The sequence below is a fragment of the Vidua macroura genome, chromosome 6 (assembly GCF_024509145.1).
Source record: "Vidua macroura isolate BioBank_ID:100142 chromosome 6, ASM2450914v1, whole genome shotgun sequence".
NCBI lineage: Eukaryota > Metazoa > Chordata > Aves > Passeriformes > Viduidae > Vidua > Vidua macroura.
Window position 1 is genome coordinate 31573830 of NC_071576.1, and position 25942 is coordinate 31599771.

Here is a 25942-nt window from a genome sequence, read left to right on the forward strand (position 1 = left end):
CTTCCCTTCCCTTCCCTTCCCTTCCCTTCCCTTCCCTTCCCTTCCCTTCCCTCCCCAAAAAAGGTACTAAAAATATTATGTTGACACATTAATTTTTTTTCTTATTTAGATTCAGTTATGAGTGAAAATTTGGAAAATAGATCTTATCTGGGTCTTGAATTTTTTAAACTTTCATGAGGGTGTTATTTTCATAGTCAATGTTTTAGCTTGTAAATGAGCTTCTTTTTCAGGGTATCTTCTTGGTGGGCATGTAGTACGTTTTTTCCATGGCCATGATGAGTGCTTGACAATTCCATCTACGGACCAGAATGATTCACAGCACAAGTAAGTGATGGTGCATTTTTTAAATATTTCCTTCTTTCAGAAAGGAAACAGGTTGTCAGTTGAATTTGAGGTTAGTCAGATTTAACACTCTTTACAGCAGTCATTAATTAGGCAGTGACATTGTATGAGAAATTGAGACATACTAAGCTGAAATCAGTCATGATTTCTTTCATTGTTGAAATTTAAGTAGTTGATTTTCACTGAGATGTCATCCTGTTAGGTTGCTTGTCTCTAGTTCATACTACTACAAGTAGAGGTAAGAAGGTTAGCAGGAAGATGGTAATGTGAAAAAAAAATTAATGAAAAATCTCAGTAAATTGGCCTCTGCAATGACTTTCATATTTTATATATTTTGCACATTAAAAAAAATTAAGTATTCTCAATTTTGATTAACATATTAAGCTTGATTAACATATTAACAAATTACATCATACTAGCTAGACTAAACTACTTTTGTATAAAACTTATATCTACGGTTGTCATCTATTATGTTGATTTGTTAGTTGAATTTTTCTGCATTTTTAAATTTTTTTGTTAATCAGAAGCAACGCAAGCTAATAATTTTGCTATGCAAACCTGCTAGCTTTAAAATCATCTTCAACAAATAAGACTTTTCTACATATTGTGGCAAATAAGTTATGATTTAGGTAAGATGATATCACAAGTAGCATTCAATTATGTCAGGTAAACTTGTCAGCTCTAAATTTGGCATGTTTACATTTCTGAAGAGTAGAAATATCTCCAAGTCCTAAAGAGAACCCAAACTGAAAACCAGAAAAATTCACTTTGTGAATTTTTTGCTGTTTTCTTCATATGTGTAAAGAAAAAGAAAAAATGTTTTGACCGTGTATCAAAATGTACACACCTGGTATAAAAATAGCAGCAAACATGTTATGTTGCGTTCAGACTTTTATTTTATAAAGCTCACATTTTAAAAAGGTTAAAATAGATGCTGAGCTGATTCAGTGTGTTCAGAAATGCTGCTCTTTGCTACTTATCTTACTTATCTAGAAGTCAGATATTGCTAATATTAAAACTAATTGCAGAGTCCTAGTCCCCAGTATGATGTGATTCTTGTGTAGATTCTTCTTCTTCTTATGTAGGGTTGATGTGTATTGTTACTGCCTTAAGATTTCCTTCCATGTTTTTTATGCTAAGTAAATAAAAGGGTAAAATTAAAATGTATATTTGTCTGAATTAAATCTATATATTTATAATCCTAAAATTGGAAAAAAATGTGAATGCTATATTGAACATTTTCAAATGTGTGATAGTGACAGATGACTTGAAGTTATCCAGTCTTTTGGATTTATGAGCTGGATAACAGACATAAGGCCAAGTTTTTACTGTGTCATAGTTGTAGGAATCATGTTTACATTATCAAAACAAAATGAAAATACAAAAAACCCCAAATAGTAATAAGAATGGCAGAGAGAGATGTAGAAACTTGTTTCTATCTCTTTATATTTGTTTCCATCTCTTTATTTAATCAGTTCTATGCATTTCAATAGGAATTTAAATAAGTTAAGTTACACAAGAGTGAAGATTTCTCTTTTCATAAAACAAAAATCTTTTTTTTGAACGTTTCTGGAAATAATGCTCTTTAACAATTCACAAAGAGACTATTCTCTGACAAGAAACTTAAGGTCTTTTATTACAGACCAAATGGAAATACTTGGGTTGAACATATTGAACATCAAAAAGGCTAGCTTGGCAAGAAAAAAAAGATGGATGCATGGAATCAATTAGATTAAAAAAAAAAGTTATGTGGATGCTGTTGTGAAAAAGCAGCAATTCTTTTTTACATGCAGCTTTGTTACTGAAAGAGCAGGTCACTAATTCTAGTCCAGCATTGCATATAGAGAAAGCTGGAAAAAGAGCTGAATTTTTTAAAAGTATAGAAATAAAAAGTATAAGAGGTGAACAGAGACTATGATTATATCAGGTGAAGTGAACTGTATCAATGATACTGAACTACACCTATGGTAGTCCTTTAGAGATAGAATGGTTGAGTTGGGCCAAGGAGACATGAAGGAGGTCAGAGAGAGTGGAAATGAATACTTAGTTTTGAGCTTAGCTAGGATTTAGAGTCTGCCAAAAGTAAAATCAGTAAGGTCAGCGGGACCAGAGACATAGAATGAAAATGGAGAGCTCCAGATATTTATTGTGCATTTGGTATATTCAGAGACTCATGTAACAGCACAGGTTGGAAATGACCTTGAAAGATCAAATTCATAGAGTCTGGAAATGAAGATGAGTTGAAAGCTAGGGATTTTTAGGTTTATTTTTATTCTAGATTACCAATACATTTTCATGCAAGATAAGATATGTAGGAATATTACTACCTTTACTATGAGGAATATTTATTCTTACTCTTCTGGTGAACTAGCATTTTGAAATATTTGATATCACATGTGTGCCCTTAAATGTGAATCCTAAATAAAGCAGAAGTGTAAATACAAGTCCATCATATTATAAAGCTGCTGGGTGCAAATGGCTAGCCATGCCTCAGTATACTTCATGATTCTTCCAGGACTTTATTGCTGTTGCTCAGGAAAGAGACCCTTAAATGCTCTAAGTAGAAGAAAAGGTGTAGAAATACACCTTTAATTAGATAGGAGAAACAAAACTTTTATTTTAAAAGTTGGTTTTCAGGTCCATATTTGCATAAGAACAATACTAAACAGCTTTTAAATTTTTGCCTGCTAGCTGTCAAAAATAGGAAAAGAATTTGACAATTTGAAAAGCCTGCATTTCAAACTGCTACTTTAATTCATCTATATAACAGCTAGATTGTGACATCTTTATGCATGCATTTGATGTATTCAGTCAAGTTTGCCAGAGCAGGAAGGCAGATTTTAAATTCCCTTGCTGCACATTTTTTCAGATACTTAAGTACAAGTACAATAGAAGGTCCAGCTTCTGTGCATGCTAGGGTGGATTAGTCCTTCTCAGAGGAATAACATGTAAGAAAGTTTTTCATCTTTTGGTAGGCATTCAGACCTTTCCTATTATCCATTATTTTTCCTATACTCATTAGAAATGAGGAAGTATATACAAATTCTGGTGATTAGATGACAAAATATTAATGTTAATGTAATATTAATGTAATTAAAACATGAAAAACTTCCTGTGAACAGGGCTAATCCACCATAGTTTTTCTTTGTTTGTATTTGGTTATTGAGTAGAATATTTGCTGCACTAGAACACATTACTAACCCTCAGCCAATAGTTCAAGAAAATGAAATTATAATAACGGTTTGATACTTTCCCTTCCTGTTTTTTATTTCTCTGAATACATTTTCTGATTTGTGAGGATTATAATACACATTTTTTTTATCACCACAATTTCTGGCTCTTTAATAAGAATCATAGAAATAATTTTTGGACTGAAGTCCCTAATGTCATGTTCTTGTTGTTTTCATCTGAAAATGTATGTCTTTATTTTAAAATATGGTATGTATTTAAAACCATTGGTAATGTACATTAATATCTTGGGAACTGTAGGAATTACCTATTTTTATGGCTGATTAAATGACAGGAAAATTTTCCCAGCCACTTTCAAGACTAAGCATTTTATCAGCTCCTGAAAGTGACTACCTTAATGGAAATAATCTAATTTACCTGGGACATTTGGTTCGTTCATCATAGTTTCACTGAGGAGTAGGAATCTTCTGTCCATTCAATGACATTTGTTTACTTGGAGAAAAGTAGTGAGTCATGTACAGTTTCCAGAGAAGTAAGTTATAAATACTGTAAAAGCACAAATAAACACAAGAAGATGGTCTTCTGAATCTTTTCTGTAGGAAAGTATTTTATGAAACTGGAGGAGCTGGCATTCGAGCAAGGTCATTGTGGAGAGTAGAACCCCTTCGAATAAGGTACTGATATTTAAAAAACTTTTTTGGTAGCAACTTTTGTTATATTAATAGAAATTTAATTGTTACAGACCTTTAATGCAGAATATATATTTGCCACACTTTATGATATGTGTCAGTAGGCTCTTTGTCAATAATAAAAAGCAATGTACTGTGATAGAATAGATTTTTTCCCATAACAAAAGCAGCACTGTCTATGAGATATGTATACTTAAAGCATTGCTTCTTTCCAAAAGTAAAATGTTTTCCTAGTTTTACTTGGAGTTTTATAAGCATGAGTGGATATAAGACCAATAATACTTACCCCTTCTGTATTTCTTGGCTTTTGGGTTTTTTTTTAAGATTATCTACTTCCTATGTGATTATCTGTCTGTTATTTCCCTGCAAGTGAAATGTCAATATATCTCATAAGAGTATGTATGGCCTTTCATGGCCATCTGAACTGTATATTTGTTTTACCCTTGGTGTCTTTGTAATTATAAGTGAAATACTCTCTTAACTAACACAGATGTAGGATAATTCTGTGGAATGTCAAGTTCCCACTTAGGTTTGATTTGTTTGTTCAGTCAGTCAACTAAAATACAGTAGTTAATTTACACATGTGTTGGGATCTGTGATATTTAAATGCTCCCAAGATTGTAGAAAGTCGCTTTCAGCCCCACTGCCAAAGAAGGAGTTGTAATTTGTCTGGTGCTGGTTTTCAAGGTTGTTTATTTCTTCTTATCTAAAATATTTTCTCTCTGAGCTGCAGCAGGTCTGTCTCGCAGGACAGCATGCGGGGCTCTGCCCCTCAGTGGGATGTTACAAACATTATATACTAGAAACTACGTGTGCTATATTTACAATAACGTGCCAATATCTATCACCCATGTTGAACAGTGTGTCCCCAGCCTAAACCAACACAAAAATGCCAACGCCACAGTGAAACATGGAGAAGAAGAAAAAGGACAAGGCACGCCCAATTTCCTCCATCTTGCCCCCTTTGAACCCCTTATCTAGAATCCTAAAATTCTACTTTTGCACCCGTGCCACATTAATTACCTCTTATATCAAAGACTCAGAGCTTGTAATTCATCCTGTAAGATTGAAAACTCTTTTCCATGGACAGAGATCAGAGACAGTGTCTCTTGGGGCTCTGTACAGGGGGCTCCTGACCCCCTGCCAGGGTTACAGACCTTCCAGGGCAGCCAGAGGGATGCTCTGGATTCCCACACACATGTAGGATTTTTTTTTGGACACCATATGTAACACCCTGATAAGATGGAGACAGGGTGTAGAAACAAGAAGATGGAAGCCATAGTCCTTTCCGGGGTTCCTTTTGCAACTGAATTAACAGTTTTGTATCCAATTTAAAACAAGCATTGTTATCAGAACAAAAACTTGAATATATATATATATAAAATATTCTATTTTCTGAACATCCTTTAAAACCTAAAGAAAAAAAATTCTAGTTTTACTTACTTAAACTATTTTTTGATGTCTCTTATGTTTAGCTGGAGTGGAAGTAACATCAGATGGGGGCAGCCTTTTCGTCTTCGACACATTACAACAGGAAAGTACTTGGCTCTGAATGAAGATGAAGGAGTAGTAATATTAGACAGAGAAAAGTCAGACACAGCATCTACAGCCTTTTGTTTTAGAGCAACAAAGGTAAATAAAAACAATGCAAATTTTTTCTGAATGTGGAGCACTCAAACACTAAATCTGTATAAATTACTTGTAATCTAAATTGAAGCTAATGCTAGGGATTGTGCATTTAAAATTAAATGTAAACAGCCTATGTCAAGAATAACAAAGGTTTCATGGAGGAAAAATAAGGGTGATTGATAAACTTTAGAATTAACTAAACTGTAACCAGTCTTTAAAAAGTAGATTAAAACCAAATACAGTGCAAGATATGGTGGCTTAATATTAATATTTTGATAATTATAGACTTATTTTAGTTGGACAGAATCTCATTAAAGTGTTACATGTTCCAGCTCTATCTGTCATACTTGAATTCAATTTAATTCAGTTCAGTTGCTATTCTTTATGCAGTGTGCTGATAAGAACTGAACTCAGTACAATTTTTCCTAAATGTAAGGCAAATATAGCAGTGATTTCTAAACCATATGTTTTCAAATTATGCTCTTTAGTGAGCTGCTAATTGCGTGTTATTAGCTTTTTCATTGTTTCCAGCTGGGAAAAAACATTACAAGGGAGAGACAATGAAGAATGATTACGGAGGTAGGCAAAATTAATAACTTTTTTTTTCCCAGGATGTGAAAGATTTTATAATCAAAGATGATTAAAAGTTTTTATGTTCTTTCATGATTTTACTTATAAATAGTTTCCATAGCTGTTACAATGGAGCTTTTTATTAACTAAAAAAGTGCTAAATTTTCCACATAATTCTGAATACTATATGATCATTAAGAAAAGAATAAATCCTGAAGTGAAAAAGAATCTTTAAAATTAGTTATACACTAGATAAAATATAACAGTAATAGTCTTGACAAATGCTAGACTTTTGTTAGTTTAATAAATCAAATACTTCTTTTTAGCATGTTTAAAATAATGATGCTTATTAGTGTGACTGCATATGATATTTCACTAATTTTTATTTTAGCCAATCAAAATAATTGAAAAACTATCAGGAAATTTTCTTAGATTGCTTAGATTTACTTACAACATAGTTTTTCATTTTTTATTCAGTGTAAAGGCTATAGATTGTACATATGATGTAGTGCTGGACCATTTATTACAGATGTAATTTTTTACCATTATTGGAAAATCATTGGTAAGAATGGTGAGAATCACAGGAGTGCCACAGTTACTGGTTAAACATTGAGTTAAAATTCCTTTGATGTACTCACTGCCTAACTGGACACCAGCTGTCCTGCTGTTTTCCAATATTTTAATCTATGCATATAAATGTATAAATCTTGAGTATGTAAATTTAGTGGTTATGTATGCACATTCATAAAATTATTTCTGTTACGTTGAGTAAACATGCCCTATTTTCTTACTCTTTTTGTTGAGGTGTGCTTCAAAGGCACACTGGTGAAATTTTTTACAGTGCCCAAAATGACTAAGCTGAAGTACAGTAGTAGTTGATTATGCAGGAGTCATTCATGCCTACTGTGTTTATACATAATATGGTTGTTAATGTACATTTTTATATTAAATCCAAGCTCAGTGTCTCATCATCCTGTCCCATTTGTGCTGTCCTATACAGAAAAGATTTTTTTTTACTTCATGATAGGGTATGAATTTGGTGCCAAGAATAAGAATTATCATTTATTGTCTGGGCACATAAAAGCTGCACTGTCCCATGGGTGGAGGCATTACTGTTTCCAAAGGTGAGGGGAGCAAGCAAAGGTAACTTTTCCTAAAGAGAGAAAAGTGATGTTTGGGAAGGGACTAAACCCCAAAGATTGGCTTGGACTGTTAGGGGAAAAGGGCTCTTCTTAGTGAAGAAACTTTTTCATTTTCATGTACCTTAACATGGCATGAATTCAGGGAAATTTTAAGGTATCTGTCTAATGTCTTCATTCCAGCTGTGTACAGATTCTTAAAAATAGGGTGCTGGATACCTGTCTGTTTACAGCACTCCTGTCCCTTAGACTAATAGAATAATTCTGATTGAGAAGGACCCTGGGCAGCCATCTAGTCCAGCCTTTTGCTCCAGCTAGGGTCAACACCAGTTCAGACCAGGTTGCTTACAATAAACATTGCTGCTGAGTATCCAAAAGGAAATTAAACATTTCTTCATTGTGGTATTCTTTCCAGTTTGAAAGCCAGCAAAAGGATTTTATAGAAAAAGGATATTATTTTTGCCAGAAAGCAGAGCTGTGTGGATATACAGATCCTCGAGGCTACCCAGGAGTCTGTAACACATGACTTAAATAGAGCCTTATTTTCCAGCAGTTGTTATAGAGACCCTCTTGTTGAAAAAGCACCTTCATCCTCAATACTGCTATATTCCACTTCAGCAATCTTGTGTTCCTTGCTTGTCAAAACCTATGATTGCATTCATAGTGTATTTTCTTTCACTGTTTTTTTTCCTTTTGGTGGATAACACTGGAATTTTAAACACTAATTTTAAATTATAAAATTCAAATTAGAGTTTTCCTTAACATGTTTTTACTAAATAAGAACAGAAGGGAATTTTTAAAAAGTTAAGGTATATGCTAAAGAACATTATGGTGCTAATTTCAATGAAAATAACATATGTAATACATGCCTGTTTTGCTTCCTAATTGCTGCAAACTAATCTTACAAGCATTAGAAACGGATGGACCACTTCCCCCTCCAAGTTATATCTTTTATTGTTTTTAATATAGAGCTTACTTTTGACCAAGTTTTAAAATGTCAACCTTTATATTTGAAGGCAACAGATCTGTAATGCCTTGTGACAACAGAGACAGCAGTTTCTCTACACCAGATGGAATCCTGTTTTGAAATGGGATGTTCTCATTCCAGCACAGTACTTGGCTCAGTATACACTGCTGAGGAGAATCCTGGGTCTACTTACAAGTTTCCTTGAGACTAAACACAGTGGAAACAAGAGCATATTAATTAAAATTAAAAATAATAGTTTCTTTTAATTTGTGTAGCCCAGAATTAATATTTTAGATTTCATAATTTATTTTTGTGGTGTTATGTACAATTGACAATGAAGAACTTATTGGTATAATCTTGGTAAGTAACATTCTGACACATTAAAAAGTCACAGATGACTCATGCAGAAGGATTTGATATCATTTTAATATTACTGCCAACATGAAGCTGTCTTAGGGACTCAACATGGCATTAGGATTTCGTAATAGTATGGTAGTAATCATAAAGTTTAATTTGGTTTTGTAGTAAGATCATAGGTATTGCAAAGGCCTTTACCTACATTTTTCTCTAAAAGTTCAAATACTTATTTTTAAGTTAATATTTTATAATTATATTTTCTCAGTAAGCACTGCATTTCAAATGCAGTATTACACTCTTTTTTCTACTTATTTTTTATGGGAAGAGAAAATAAAAGGTGAAACGAAAGTAATTTTTTTTTCTTGTCTACTGGAATTTACAAATATATAAAGCAAAGTATACAGAGTACAATAATACCAGTAGAAAGCTCTTATATCTGTAGACCTTTTATCTTTTTCTTTTGTTGAATTGGAGTATCTATAGCAGTACTTTTAACCCAATGACAGTGTGCAGTATCAAAAGATAAAATTTTAATTAGCTCATGAAAGTTAGATTTAGTAAGAGTTCAGCAGACAGGTTGTTTTGCAATTCTTAGGACTGTCTAAACAAGCCTTTAAGCTGGCAAAAATGTTTCTCCTACTGTGTTTTTATTATTGTAAAGTCTTTGTAAAGAAAGTTGAGTTTATTTGTTCTGCTCACATTGCCATTCCTTATATTCCTTTTATCACGTAGGAATTTGTGATTCTTTCTCACTTTCTTTCTCACTTTCTTCCCTTTCCTCGAGTATATTAAAGATCTTTTGAAAATATCATCTTTGACAGCTTTGCCCTCAAATTCCTTTGTTAATTCCATCTTTTTTTGTTTGGTTGGTTTGGGGTAGTTTTTGTTGTTGTTGGTATTTTTTTCCTTTGCAAACTTCCAGGCCCATGATGTGATTTTTTTTTTTATTTTCTTTGATTTAATTCACAGCCTGAGGGAGTTAAGCTGAGACGAGGCTTTGAAGAGAGGATTTTAAAAGCCAAAGGGTTTGGATATTTTACTGTTAAGATATGTACAAATATGTAGATAAGAGAAGGTTTTTTCCCCCTTCTCCCCCAGTAATCTTTATCAGACTAGACTTTTCAGCTGTTGTAAAATACACCGTGTCTTTGCACACTACGATCAAATTACTTGGCTGAAATCCTAGAAAAGCTGGACAGATTGCAAAGAGCAAAACATGGTGAAGAGGAATTTGTGCTGTATTTTTCAAAGTGAACACAGCCTTCAGGCCCCTGAAATAATTCTAAAAAATTACTTCTGAAATGAAAAAAAATTGGGTTTTGTTCACTATGTTTACTGTTGTCAAAAGGGATTAGTATCTCTCAATTTTTTCAAAAAAGAAACTTAATTATGATTGCTTCTTACCACCCTGTGATTTTGTTATCTGAAATGTTCATTGATGCTTGATTATCGATGCAGACACAATATTCGAAGAAAAAAGTTTATTTTTCAGGTTACGATGTGAAGACAAATAATAAATTGCTGACAGTGAATTTGTTCTATTTTATTGTATTTTTCACTTAATCTCCTCACTGCAAATGTGTATTGAAATAGTTCATCTTTTTCTGTAGTGACAGTGCAGTCCACACAAATATGATACGACATGTTTTCCCCATAGTCTTGACATCGAAATGGTAGCTCCAAGTAATTTCATTCACCTTCATCTTGGCATTATAATGTTACCTGTTTCAACTGAAATTATTGTTGAAATGTGACAGTTAAATTACATGTAAACAAAAGCAGATTAGCATAGATATAATACAACTCCTGTTTACTCCCCAGATGTTGAACATTATATAAACTGAAATGAAATAAAAAACATTGTTACACATATAAAACCAGCACAATCACATGTATACATAACTTGCTATTACTGTTCTTATTCCTGAATTCATTTTTTAAAGGACAGCTACTTTATTTTAAAGTGCTGAAGCCTTAAAATCCCCCAGTCGTAAATGAAGAATAATGGGATTAAGAAATAAATTTGGCTTAAAAAATGAGTGTTCCAGCCAAGCATTGAGCAATGTCTTTAAGAGAGGTTTGAAAGAATCCAAATCTTCTTACAAAGGGGAAAATTAACACATTATTTATTTATTTATTTATTTATATCAATAAATGTAAAAATATGGAGACATGCAAAAGTAAAGTAAATATAAAAGACAATTGTCCTTTTAAAATAATGAATATTTTCTTTTTTGATGGTTTTTCAATGCAGAGGCATTATTCTAAGCAAAGTATGTACCTGTATATACAAATTATAAACAAAAAATTATTCCGTATAAAAATATTTTAACTACATGGCAAAACAGGTTTATTTTTGTTTTTCATGTCTAAGCTAAAATTCAACAATTTTGGCTACATAGAGTTCTACAGACTGTTAAACTGAAACTTTACTTACATCCGTAACTACATTATTGAATAGATAAACTCCATTATTGAATAGATAATAATTTAAAGATTTTTTTGTATGAATCCACTGTAATGGATTTGACTTGATTTTTCTTGCTTCAGATTTGAAATTATTTTTAATCACTGTCTGAAAGATTAATTGGATAGAAGCTGAAGTGATGTTAATTGAAATTTAGCTGCATCTTAACTGCATAAGTAGCATAAATATTGTTCAGTGTTGTAATATGTATCAGTATAGAATTCAATGCTTTATCCTATTCCAAAACAGAGATTAAATACCAACTTTATTTTATCTCCTTAGGAGCTGAAAGAAAAGCAGGAATCTAGTCTCAAACGTGACATTGATGGAATGGGAGTCCCAGAAATAAAGTATGGAGATTCAATCTGTTTTGTCCAACATGTGGCCACTGCCTTATGGTTGACTTACAAAGCACAGGATGCTAAATCAGCACGTTTAGGTCCCCTGAAAAGAAAGGTACTGTTTGGGGGTTTTTTAATTACTTGTGAAATCAGCTTGTGAGTTTAATTGCTTTGTGGTCTTATACTGAAGATGTGAATATTTCACTCTGAAAATTAAAACAGTGATGGATATTAAAGTAACCATGTAATTGAAGAAAAACTGTCATTAGGAAATGTATTTAACTACTTTTTTTCTCAGAAGAAATTATTAGTTTTTACTCAATTTTTTTATTTGTTGCACCAGTAAAAGACAGAAATTTCTGTTTTGGATAATTATTTAAAATCTAAATTTAGCTGTTGCAACTGGTGTAAACTAATAAGTCATCTAACATTCACTAGTGTTTCAGAATTTTTAAATTAATTATATTATTTTAAATAGCAATTAAATTTTTCACTTAAGAAATGGCTTAGAAAATAATCAAGTTTCTTAAGGGATATTAGAGAAGTATTTCCTCCCAAAATGTTAGAGGTAATTGTGATATGACATCAAGAAGGTCTTTCTCTCAGTCTTTTGATTTTAGGGTACAATTACATTCTTAATTAGTGGCATATGACCTGTTATATCTTCAAATTTTATGTTCAGATATCATCCAATGTTAAGGGGTTTAGTACTAGCTTCACATAACTTTGTCATTACCAAAGGATTCCTTTATTCTCTATTTGTAGATTTTTACAACTTGAGCCCATCATTATAATATGAAAAATATAAAAAATAAAAAAGTTCATTATTGAAAAGAAGTTGGTATTCTTCTTTAGTTACTTGCACACAGGTACATTCATAAGAGAATACCCATACACAAGCACTGCAGTACAGAGCAGTGAGGTGCTCCTCACACTCCCCAGGCACAATCCCATCTATTCATAAGCAGCACACATGGTCATCATCAATGGGCAGTGAGTGCCCAACCCCTTCACTTTCTCAGCAATCTGGCTGTCCAGAGAAATTATTTAAATGCCAGTCATTCAGTATTTTCTTGATAAAAAATTAAACCACACAATGATGGCCTCTTCCTTTCCCATGCCACAGCTGGCTATGTCATTCCGTTTCCTCAGAGGGTCCAATTTTACTTGAAAAGGCAATGTGTAGATTCTTCCTCTGTATTCAGTGAAGAATTTTACAATAGCTTCCTGTGGCATTCGGTATTTTGTTTCTCCAGTTTTCTGTTCAGCAGCAAGGGACTAAAAGAACCTTCATAATTGCCTGTCACTTTTATTCTCCTTTGAAACTGTTTCCTTCATGTTCAAAGACTTCAAATCTTTTGTTGTTCTCTCACCTGGGGAATTCTGTCTTGTTAAGTGCCTTTAAACAGAAGAAAATCCAAACCTTATAGCTTCATGCACTTGATATTCCTGTGGAGGCAAGAAACAGCTTTTCATACCCTGCAATATATGATACTAGGCTAAAATCTTGTAAGCAATTTGAGATATACATCACTTTAAATTTCATATAAAATGAATTTTATATAAATTTCATATAAATGCATATAAATTTATTTTTCATAAAAATTGAAGTAATTGCTTGGTATTCATTCTCTGCCATCGTGTCAGGCGATTTTCACTTTCACTCAGTGTATTCCTTCTGCAGCTGGCCTGCACTTTTTATAACATGACTCATTAGCCCTAGGAAGATTGAGAAGAACCCTGTTTTTGCAAGAGGAAAAGGATGCTTTTCTGACATAACCTAGCTATTATCACTGTCAGCTTCTGTAAAGCCATAGAGAGGAGAAAACAACTATGAGATTAGTTCTATTATAAGATACTAAAAATTCCTGTAAAGTAAAATTTTCTGTTGTTTGGCTTCTGTTATTGCTTAGTTTCATGTATCTAATATTATACTAAAAAAATATGTAAGAAATTCTGGTATAATTTTTGAGGCTTTTTTTGCATAATTTGTGCCAGAATTTTTATTTTTTGTCTCGCTCTCTGAGATTGTGGTAACCAAGGATTCAAGATTTTGCCAGGTAATTGTGATTACATCAGTATTGTGGTCAACATCCCTCCACCATCCAGTGAGACAGGGATGTCTATCTTTTCAGTTTGCTTTGTGCAAGCAGTGAACTCCTGCAGAGCTCCAAAATGCTAAAGCTCAGGCAACAGAATAACACATGCCACATGATTTGGACCCACACTCTGGAGGCCATTGCTTGCAGTGTTGGTCAGTGCCTGAGGAATTGATGTAGCCAGTGCTGGATGCTTCTCCCTGTGATGTACTTCCTGGAATCCTAAATAGCACTTTCCTGCCATTGTGATGTTTCTGGATAATTTAGTTGAGGTTTGAGTTTGTTGGTTGTCTGGTTAGTTTTTGGGTTTTTTGGTTTTTTTTTCTTTGGTCAGAGAAATAGGAAAGACTAGGTCCTTCCAAAGGACTTCTCCCTCATTCACACTGCATACTTAGGGAGAAGAGTGCATATCTGTTTTACAATAATGAAAATGCAATTATTTTGCAAGGCATGACAGCTTTAATACCCTATCTGTCAAATGTTTTCATTCCTGCAGTTTCAAAATCTGGAGCTACATACAATGGCCTGAGGAAACATTCTTTAATTGTCAAATGTTTTTCTTACTAGTTTTGTGATGGGAAGAGTAGAACTTACTTTTCAGTTTTGAGACCTCAAGACCTTCTCCATGGAAACAGCAATATTTAAGCTAGCAGAGTCACCCACAGGGTGATTCTATATAAAGAAGTATCTGAAAAAAGAGGAAAGATGGCCCAATTTTAAACTAGTCTCCTTTAAGAAAATATTATTAATATAATAATTCAAAAATATCTTTCTAATCTCCATCCATATTTCCATTGATTCTGCTGTCCAGATAAACTCAGCATGTTTGAAGGAACAGAGTACATATGTAGTGTAGATTCTGCCAAGCATAGAAAAAAACCCACTTTCCAGTGCTTTGATATACCTATATGCTAGTATGTACAAAAGCTGTTGGTAAATAACTTTCCCATTTGTGGCAGCAACCACCTGTATAACATTACTTGTTTCTTTGTTAGCTATTCATGCCCTCAGAATTACTCCGCTAACTGGGAAGGTGGGTTGCAAATTTTTATTAACTCAAAGCTAAAAAGAAACATTTTTTGGTGGAGAATTCAGTAGATTGTCACTTGAGCAAAGAAGCAGGATAACTCACATTTGCTTCAAATAAAATTGATATAGGATTTTAATGACTCAGAATGACCAAGACTTGTTTTTGTGAAACCTGAAAGTAACAATAGCTTTCTGTGACTTTGTGTGTTTTCTCAAAGTGAAAGATTAAAATCCCCACAAAAGGATTTCTGTTATTGCTTGAAGTTCATCTGATGTTCATATCTGGTTTGGATAAGAATACAACACATTGTGTAGAAATAGTTAAATGAATCAGAAGTTGCTCATAAACACTATTGCTCCTTTGCCAGCATTGTAATATTTGTTTGTCACTCCAGCTTGATTTTTCTTGTCAGTAGTGTTAAAGCATAGATCCTTTCATAAATGATGTTTAAGAAAGTGAAGTTCCTCTTTCCCTGAGAGCTAGAATATAGAAAAAATGACATTTTTTATTACAACTTGAAAATGTTTTTTAAGACTATCTTTTTAAATGAATTGTGGAAGAATAAACACACATTACATTGTCTTCTCTGAAAAACTTGTAGTTCTTTAATGGGTATCTAGATAAAGTGATTAACAAATCTGTATATATGCAAATTACTTTTTTCAGTGCAGTATTGAAATAAATTTAAAAAGCATTTAAAAGCAAAAAGTGTTTTAAAGTAATTATTGTGATAATTATTGACTCCCAATAGGTTATATTACACCAAGAAGGTCATATGGATGATGGTCTCACATTACAAAGATGCCAGCGTGAGGAATCCCAGGCTGCTCGAATCATTCGCAATACTTCAAGCTTATTCAGCCACTTTATAAGGTAGTTTTTACCCTGTTTCTAAAGTATTCTGAAATTATAAGAATTTCTCTAAGAGAATCCTTATGTCCTACTTTCAGGTATTTGAATTTCGAAGCTATTAGAAATATATTTTTACTCATTGAAATTTGAAATTTTGATTAGTAATACCATTACATAGATAGAACAGTTTATGTGAGATTATTTACATGAAATCTAAGAAGGAAGCTGGGTCATAATCCAAGTTGAAGAAAGCATGCTGATCTTAGTCTAACTCTGTTAGTGAGTATTCAGTGATACCTAGAACTTTGTGTAATTGAATCTATAAGGAGTTTTTAATTAATTAATAGCCCACCATATGAGCCTGTGTTTAAAACATTATTACTTCAGTATCTCAAGAACCTGCACTACTCCTTTGTATTTCTTGGGCTGAGGATATAAAGCAGAGCCACCTTTGCCAGCAATCAGTGCCTGCTAGATGATGCTATTTATAGTAGACTGTGGAAAACTGGATTATCACACAAGACTGAGAAAATACTTGAACAGAAAAAGACATTATTTTACTGACAACAGAGAGTCCTTGAAATGCTTTGTATTTTCAAATCCCACCCTTCTTTATTTACTATATGGAATAGATACAGAAGATCTAATTCGTGGTTAGGATTACCTACTACATTTGTGCTTTTTCCACAAGGCTGTGGGTTTATAACTTCAATAACTGCTACTGTTATTGCACATCACACCTATAACCTTAATGGGATTTAAAGTATCTAAACAAAATCAATTACTGTAGTAAAAGAACTTTAATCTCTTTTTCTTCTTTTTGCTGAATTACATTGCTGCTTCTTATATTTTTTTCATCAAAAAACAAAAAAACAAAAAAAAAACCAAAACAACAAAAAAAAAACCAAAAAAAAACAAAAAAAAAAAAAAAAAACAAAAAAAAAAAAAACCAAAAAAACCAACCAACCAAAAAAAAAATATCAGCACAGAAAGGGATATATGATTCCACTTCAGGAAGCTTTGAGTGCTGGACACCCAAATAATAGATGTTTGAATGATGTTCAGTTCAGATCATCCGTTGCTTATATTCACATGTCATACATGTAACAAGACTTGATTTAGGTACCAAAAGAGAATAGGCTGCCACATAATACTGTAAATTACAGTGGGAAAATGATTAATACTGCCAGTCTTGTTGTTTTCCATAGTGGAAACAACAGAGCACTGTCACCCAGCGCCCTGCCTGTTGAGGAGATGGCTCAGACTCTGCAGGACCTGATCACTTACTTCCAGCTTCCCGAAGAAGACCTGCAACACGAAGACAAGCAAAACAAACTTCGCTCACTCAAAAACAGACAAAATCTATTCAAAGAAGAGGTATAGACAATGGGATTTTTGCATTATTTTAAGCATAATGTCTCACAAACTTTGAGAGAAATCTAGATGTATAAATATTATCATCTAGATATAGGCATATGATCTATAATGTAATGTAATGTTCCTAGTATGTATATGTAAACTTGTCACAAGCCACACACTCTGTCATAAAATTTGATCTTAATACTTCCGAGCATATCTAAAAGAATCTTATTTTACAAAAATTTATTTTTCTCTCTGTGAAGTTATACAGCCTGGATACTCCAAATGAATGATAAAACCTGGGTCAATAATGGATGTTATTTCTGATGTCTCTTCTGTCCTGTGAATCTGCCTGTAACTTTTTATCTCTAGAAACTCTAAGAATGCCAGTTTTAGAGAAAGTTATATATTACATAATTGTTGAATTGCTACTCTCTGAAAATGGAATAACTGCATTTTTGTAGAAATACTAAACATATTTTATGATGTATTTAGACACATTTGAATTGCTTCCAGGTTTTCAATATCATCGGAGCATGCAATCAAAGTGAAGTTACAAATCTCTTGTAGTATTTAAAAGTCTTTGGTTTACAGATATTTTATTGGATAGTAAAATTTCCACCTTTTTAATCAATGAAAATTCCCTTTTATCTAAATTTAAACTATTTTTTCCTTATGCAAGGAAGATTTTATTTAAAAAGTGTCCTTACAAATTGAAAAAACCTTTATTTTCAGATTTTTATTCCTTGTTTTTCATAATACTCAGTTGTGTAAGGAACCATATGAAATCATTCTCTAAAATTAATTCTTTTTACACAGAAAAATACATATTCAAATCTTTTAAGTACAATTGGTTTGCTGCTTGGGATTTTCTTAATTTAAGATAATGCAACTTTCCAATTTATACTGGAAAAAGTCTTTAAAAAGGCAATGACCAGTGCTTTTTCATGTACAGTTCCCTTTCCTCTCTGTCATATGTGTTTAGGGAATGCTGGCACTAGTTCTAAATTGCATTGATCGCTTAAACGACTACAACAGCACAGCTCATTTTGCAGGAATTGCAAGAGAAGAACATGGTGGTACATCATGGAAAGAAATTTTGAATCTTCTTTACAAATTGTTAGGTAAGTTCTTCAAAAACCTACTAATGTAAAAAAAAAAAAAAAAAACAACCAGAATAAGTATGCTTGGTATCCTACTTGCTGCTTCACCACCAAAGAATACTTTGAGTATTAGTATTGAACATTCAGTTTATTATGTAAATTACAGACTTCCTTCCATATAGTTACTGCCATTTAATACAGATAAAAGAGTTTATTGAGCAATGATAGATCAGAAAACCAGATCTTGGGCAGGAAAAAGTTCTGTGAAGCATGTCAAAACCTTTTTTTTTAAATTTAAATGTACCTGTGATATGCAAACAGAGGTGAATTATTATTTTAAAAATTAGAAAAACTGGAAAACAGTCTTTTTATATGAAACTGAAGAAAAGTCTAAAAGCAGCAGTCAGGTCTGCTCAATCCATTTTTGTCACTTGGGGCTAAGATTTAAATGTTAATAAGAATAATTACATAAAAAAGAAATATTTTTTTCAACATCAATGCCAGATTTTCTAGAGCACTGCTATTCAAGAGCAAACTGCTTCTGTGTTGTAGAATGACCAAAATTATAGAGCAGAATAGGTATGTAGATGTGTATTTAAATTTCTTATTTGATACCTAGTTTATGTTATTCCTCATTTAAGAAAATCTTGTCTTCTGATGGAGATTAAATACATTCTATTTCCATCACAAAGGAAGGTAGTCCTGATCCATAGTGAAACAAGGAAGTTGAGAGTCAGGACAAGAAAAAAAGAAAGCAGGAGAAGTGCTTTGAAGCAGGAGGTTATTACATAGAACAGACATGCAGGTGCTTCTGATGAAATCTCATTGCCTTAGAAACTAAAAAGTGACCACTTTTACTACAGTCATGAATTTAAAGAAAAATAGGATGAAAAGAAACTCTCTCTAGTACTCTTTTTTCAGATTTTACCTTCATTTTTATCCACAGGTACATTTTGAACACAGTTGTTCTGATGTAATATTTTTTGTGCTTCATAATAAAAATCATTGACAATTGAATACAAAAGATGTATTTTTTGTTACTCTTTTTCCCCTATGATCTATGACTTCTAGAAGAAAGAAAATGAATAGGATTGCCTGAAAGACTTGAATGTTGATGAACTTTTAAAGTGCAGTCTGCATTACTGAAAGACTAAAAGCTGTATATTCTACAACATTGCAATCAGAAAGTAGAACTAAACACCAATATGCCTAATCTGCACTTGACCTCAAACTTCTGCATATGATCTTCCCACACTTGCTAGGAAGAAACAGAAAAAAGAAATGTTTCAGCCCCATGATCATGACCGTGCAAGGGTGCTGGATAACCTCTATTTATATGGAGCAACAAAATAAAACATAAACAAAACATATTTTTTTTGCTGAGATTCTTGCTTATCCAGGAGACTCCCTTCAATTTCAAAAATGATGTGATCCTTAGAAATTATGTCAGTTCCTGATATTCAAAGTAGAGGAAATTCTAATTCTTCATTGCAGTAACATATACGGACTTGTCTGTTCATCGTTTTATCAAGTTACTCTAAAATTGTGTTAAAATACATATAATAAACTTTGTTGATTTAAAATGGAAATCTCCTGTTATAAAATGATACCTTGTGGTTTTTTCCAGCTGCTCTCATTCGTGGCAACAGAAACAACTGTGCTCAATTTTCCTGTAACCTTGATTGGCTAATCAGTAAATTGGACAGATTAGAATCTTCCTCAGGTGAGACTCACTTTTGCAATGAAATTAACTATCAGTCAATGCCTGTTTTACATTATTTACATAGCAGTTTTCCTTGAAGACAACACATATTAGAAAACAAATACACCTTGGGGTTTGGTTGGTTTTTTATTTGTTTGGGGAGTTTTTATGTTTTTTTTGTTGTTGTTGTTTTGCTTTTTATTCTTTTTCAGGGTTTTTTTTTTTGTTTTTGTTTGTTTTTTTTTTAACTGGCTAAAGTAATATATTTAAAGAGACATTCATATGAAATTGTTTTGCTTCAATACATTTGTTATAATAATACTACATCCAGTCACTGTTGAATGTGACCCTGATGAATTAAGGGATTGGGTCATACAGTATTGAGTGGTGTACCATGAAATTACATGTACTTGTGGTACCCCGTATAGATGTAGCTTATAGGCTTTTTTTACAGTGGAGTATTCAACAAAATATTGATATACTATACAATGCTCCCTTTACCTCTTCCATTGTAAAAAAAGGTGCTAAACTTGCAAATTTCTCAAGTGGTTTTAAAGTTGTGGCTATATTCAAAAGAAAAGAAAAATTAACATTTTTATTATGCATTTATTCCTAATGGAATGTTCATATCATTACTCCTTAGAAGTTGTTTTGTTCTCTTTTTAGGCCAGAGAACATATGCCATCTTGTAAGATACTCCTTTACTGAGCTTCTAGGTTGTGTTCAGTGGTGCAGATGATTTAATGACAGCATTGTTTCTGTGGCCTTCATACAGGTATTTTGGAAGTGTTGCATTGCATCTTGATTGAAAGCCCAGAAGCTTTAAATCTAATATCCGAGGAACACATCAAATCCATTATTTCATTGTTGGATAAACATGGGCGCAATTACAAGGTATGTTTGGAAGAACTAAGGATGTAATGTTAATCTCACGATAATTTCTGGGGGAAAAAATATGAGAAATGTCTACATGGAAATATTTGATTCTAATACCTTTAAAGGAATAAAATAACCTTAAAGTACATTTGCAAAATTTCTTTGTTGAGATTAAAAGAATGTTTAATATATAATTGCTTTTCAGCAATTTTCATATACCAAAAATTTGTATGAGAAGTAAGCAGTTAAGAAATATTGGTAACCAGTCAGAACATTTGATTTGAGAAAACGAAGTATTCTGGTAGCTGTAAGAAAGTGGGCAGAGTAGCTTGCTTTGTGATTCAGGGCTCTGGAAAAGTAGTGGACTACCATTGCATCCACAGATATAGAGAACTATATCCTGCAAAGTCATTCCTAACTTGAGTAATAATAATAGCAGCAGAAAAGAAAAAAATCAATTGAGAAATCAGAAAAATAATCCAAATATCTGAAAACACAGGTGTTCTGAAGAAAGAAAAAACCCCTGAGTTTCCAGAAGATATACTGGATGAAATTAATTTAGACACCAATATGCAATTTATTATGATAGAAGAAGGTGAACAGAGTTTCTGGCTGCAACCAGGATGACATCACAACACAGACGAAGATATAGGTTTTTGTGTGATTGTCTGATGTGAGTTTCCTTCCTCAATTAAAATATTATTTGAAAGACTGATAACCCCGAGGAAGAACAGAGAAAGTTTTTGTGAGCTGAAATTACCCTCTCTTTTAAATCACTAATACAGAGAACCTAACCAGCTACAGATAAAGAAAAGGAGAAAAGAATTTTTAAGCAGGGATAAGGAGTATGAACTGATATAAGTAGGCATAAGAAAAAAAGTTGAAATTTCAGCAGGAAGTTTAGCTTACTATTTTTATCTCTTAACAAGTTTACTGTGTTATGCCAGTCACCTAGAAAGAACCTTTTGTCTGAAACATTTCAATGTAGATCGTATAGTGAGAACTTAGAGCAGAAACAGAAAATGTTCACAGAAGAATTATACTGGGTAATGGATTTGTTAATTTCCATTTGTAGTGTCTTTGGCTATACCTCAGCAAGTATTGAAGAGTGGGTGGGAAGAAACAGATTTATCTGCTATTCCACAAACAGTATATCTTGTTCTCCTGCTAGATTAGAGATTCTGTTGAGATTTAGGAAATAAGAAAAATAATGTGCAAAATAGTCCTGGAAATTATTGAGTTGAAGGCCTTTTTAAATTAAAAGCCTTCTCTCAGAAATAGAGTCAGCATATTCACAGAGATTATTTAAACAGTTTACATGTAAAGTCTGAGTTGCTGGTAATCATTAATGTTATTAAGTTGCTTTACAGATGAGTACTACTCAGAGGTTATGTGGTTCTTTAAATGATTACCTCTAACCTCTGCTAGATGGTTTCTGCCCAATAGCAGAGGTGGTAGAAAGGAAAATGCTGGGACATAGAAAAGTGTTTAAGCAAATATATTAGCTTAAGCAGCATAAGCTGTTAATGGTGGCTTTGTGTTCAGTTCACTAGCCAGACAACAGGAGCAGCTAAAATGAGTTTTATATTCTGCTGTTTCTGGAGTTGTACAATAGTAATAACACAATCAATGGTGTGAACATGTGTCTTTTGTTGTGGAGGTGGTGTGTAGCAATCTAGACCGCTTGGGCTCATTGCTCAAAGACTGTTTGTCAGAGGTCAAGTACACATTGAAGCTTCTCTGTTTGCGAAAGTGTGCAGCTTTGTTCCTCAGCATTAAGCAACATTATGTTACTGTGTTCTCTCTTCCAAAACTCCTGCTCCAGTACTCTGGAAGAATGATATCAATCTCTTTCAATTTTCAGACTCAAGAAAAAAATAAAAAAGGGAAAAGAAATCTGAAGTTTTAGAACAACATCTTTCTGAAATTCTGTTTTGTTTTATAGTGAGCTTTTAAAGCATCTTTCATTTTATAAATAAATGGATTATTTCTCAAATTGAAAACATTGTTTCCAGAAGAGACTCAAAAGCAGTCAGTCTCATTGCCATTGAGAATTATCCACTAATTTTGCACAGGAATTTTTTTGGGCTGCAGAAAATTTATCAAGGAATTTCATTTTATATTCAAATTTTTATTGATAATTAATTAAAAAGTCTTAAAGAGTTGGCATATGGCTGTTTTAACTGTTTTGTCTGATCAAAATGAGAATAAAGAATCTTAAAGGAAGGTTTCTGATGCATTCTCAAACCCTGTGCTCTAATTTTATGTTCCACAAATGTTTGATATCCTCTATCAGTAGTACAGAATACACTTGGTACAAATATGTGAAAAGTATATAGAAAACAATAATGTATATTATATCCCCTTCTTTAGGCCTATTATGAGTGTAAATTAAGCTGAAAACTGAATAATAGTATCTGCTCCTAGCTGCCTTTACCTTACTACTTCTGATTTTTCTTTTAAGGTTCTCGATGTGCTTTGCTCTCTCTGCGTCTGTAATGGAGTTGCAGTCCGTGCCAATCAAAATTTGATCTGTGACAATTTATTGCCCAGAAGAGACTTACTTTTGCAAACACGTTTGATTAATGATGTGACAAGGTATAGTGATATGTTATATCAGAAAAAAAATTATTACTGTTATATTAGAAAAAAATTAATTTCAATTCAAAAAAATTGAATTTCTATCTTCAGTAATTAATTGAATAAAAAACTGTAACCTAAGATATGTCCCAAAGCTTTCAATACTGAGAAACACACCTTAGGAGGTGATAATGTATTATGTATTGACTTCTGAAAAAACACATTTTTTACTGACAATATGGCATTTGTATGGAACCTGGGATCAGATATAAATTGCTAATTCATAATCAGAGCTGGTCTAAAATGGAAACATGAAAGTTGCTTGTTTCTGAGTCAAAACAGGGCACAAAGTATGCAAACATACTCTGAAGTACTTGTGTGTTTAAAGAGGAACTTGATTTCCTAGCAACCTCACTCCTGGTTTTTGATTTTAGTAAATGATCTTGTAATTTCTCTTTTGACTGTAAGTTTTTCAAAGCATGGAACCTCTACTTTATATGATAATTCTATAGCAGGTTTATTAATTTATACAAAAGGGTTCACTTCAAAAAATATTATAAGCAAAGCATGGGTACCTACACTTGTATTATACTTGTAAAGTGAATTTGACAATTATACAGAAATATAATTACTATGTCACACTTTATGTTTACACTAACTGGCTTGCATTTTCTTTCTTAGCATAAGACCAAACATATTTTTGGGTGTTGCTGAGGGCTCTGCACAATACAAGAAGTGGTACTTTGAGTTAATAATTGATCAGGTTGATCCATTCTTGACGGCAGAGCCCACCCACTTGCGAGTTGGTTGGGCCTCTACTTCAGGTTATGCCCCCTATCCTGGAGGTGGAGAAGGATGGGGAGGCAATGGTGTTGGTGATGACCTCTACTCTTTTGGGTTTGATGGCCTTCACCTGTGGTCTGGTGAGTACTTTGTGAGCTACCACTTACTCTTGCATTTAACATTTACCTACCTTTACCTTCCATTTTTTTAGTATATATAACATGCTATTTTATAGTGAGCTACATTCAGAACTCCAGGTTATAAAGAAGTTATTTAGAAGTTCAGATCAGGCTTCTTGTCTGAGATGTTAGCCAATACTGAATTATACCAATTAGGCTGTTTAGCAGATTGCCTCTGTTTCCATGATTTTGGCCACAGAATGGCATTTTCCAGATCTAGACTTAATTTAATCCAATACTGACTTCATTCAATCTGTTCAAAATAAATGGATGCATTGATCTCAGATAAATTAATTCTATACAAATTGACATTTGTATTATTATTTTACTTTGAATCTACATTTGAAAGAAAATGACAGTTATTTTTAAACCTGTTGATAGATCCATTTATCAAATTGAATAAAAATTTTGGTAACTAGTTTCATAAAATTTTTGTCAATAAAAAATAATTTCTATGCTACTGCCAACTTCATTATTTTAGTTCTTGTGTGTGGAGTCTTTAATTATGAATGATCATATTATTTTTTCATCCAGATTTCTCTTGCATGCACAGGAAATGATGGTTATTATTTAGCTTGTTCAATTTGTGGCTTATGTTTTAACATGCAATTTTCAAGACATGTAGACAAAATTCTTAGTTTCCCCATATTTCTCAATGCCTTTAAATGCCATATACATCTAGGTATTCTTTAATTGCTCTGAAAATAATAGAGTAGGGCCATGCAAATGAAAGGTGTTTTAATGAGAGTGTATATTAATATACTGAAGCAAATTTTATTACATTAGTTTCTAATAATTCATAATCTGAGAGTTTTTCCTTTATCAATTAGATTAACATTGTTCTAGTGTTGGGTTTTTTATATAAAATATGTGTGTGCAGACACAAATAATTCAATATTTCAACACTACTGAACAATTATCCAATGTCAGAAATTATCATTTTTCAGGGAAGACTAGGAGGCATCCGTAACATACTCCATTAGAAATGGCTGAATAAGTAATTTTAAAAAGTTAAACCTGCTTAAATATTCTGATTCCTGAATACTTTTATCCTAGGTCGGGTACCCAGAGCTGTAGCATCTGTCAATCAGCATTTATTAGCATCTGATGATGTGGTTAGCTGCTGCTTGGATTTAGGTGTACCCAGCATTTCATTCCGCATTAATGGACAGCCTGTACAGGGAATGTTTGAAAACTTCAGTACAGAAGGGTTTTTCTTCCCTGTCGTAAGCTTGTCAGCAGGTGTAAAGTAAGTACAACTTAATTTTAGTTGTTTCCGTTGCTGTCTTATCACACAAAATATTGTCCAAATTCTAATATAATTTATTTGGTTTTGTTGCTTCAGTTCTGCCCAAATAGCAGCTGGAAGGAAGGCAGGGAAGTAATGATTTGCTCAGTGATAATTTCACTTAAAAGTGACATGTGAGCCTGTAAACTATTTGATCAAGTCACAACGTCTGGACAGTATCATTTTATGGGTATTTCGTGACCTAGGGGAAATTAATTTTGTTTCATTCCAATTATCAGTGAAAAAAGCGTGTTAGAAATGCAGCACCATATTTGGCACTAATTAAGGTTCTCACTGGCTTTCTCAGCAGGGAGTAAAAAAACCTAAATCATCATGAAAACTGATACTGTGTTCACAGTGGGAAACAGAACTGATGAGAAGCAGTTTTGGACTCTCTTTAC

The 25942-nt window shown here is 32.8% G+C and overlaps 1 protein-coding gene across 1 annotated transcript in view; it reads left to right on the forward strand.

Moving 5' to 3' along the window:
* The window catches only part of RYR3 (ryanodine receptor 3), a 197651-nt gene that overhangs the window by 58191 nt on the left and 113518 nt on the right, over positions 1-25942 (forward strand). The window contains exons 8-19 of the mRNA XM_053979767.1: positions 231-324; positions 4131-4205; positions 5696-5843; positions 11632-11805; positions 15571-15695; positions 16862-17048; positions 18016-18154; positions 19761-19856; positions 20611-20729; positions 23176-23309; positions 23973-24214; positions 25310-25502. Coding sequence (XP_053835742.1) covers positions 231-324; positions 4131-4205; positions 5696-5843; positions 11632-11805; positions 15571-15695; positions 16862-17048; positions 18016-18154; positions 19761-19856; positions 20611-20729; positions 23176-23309; positions 23973-24214; positions 25310-25502 — 1726 coding nt within the window. The remainder of the gene's footprint in view (positions 1-230; positions 325-4130; positions 4206-5695; positions 5844-11631; positions 11806-15570; positions 15696-16861; positions 17049-18015; positions 18155-19760; positions 19857-20610; positions 20730-23175; positions 23310-23972; positions 24215-25309; positions 25503-25942) is intronic.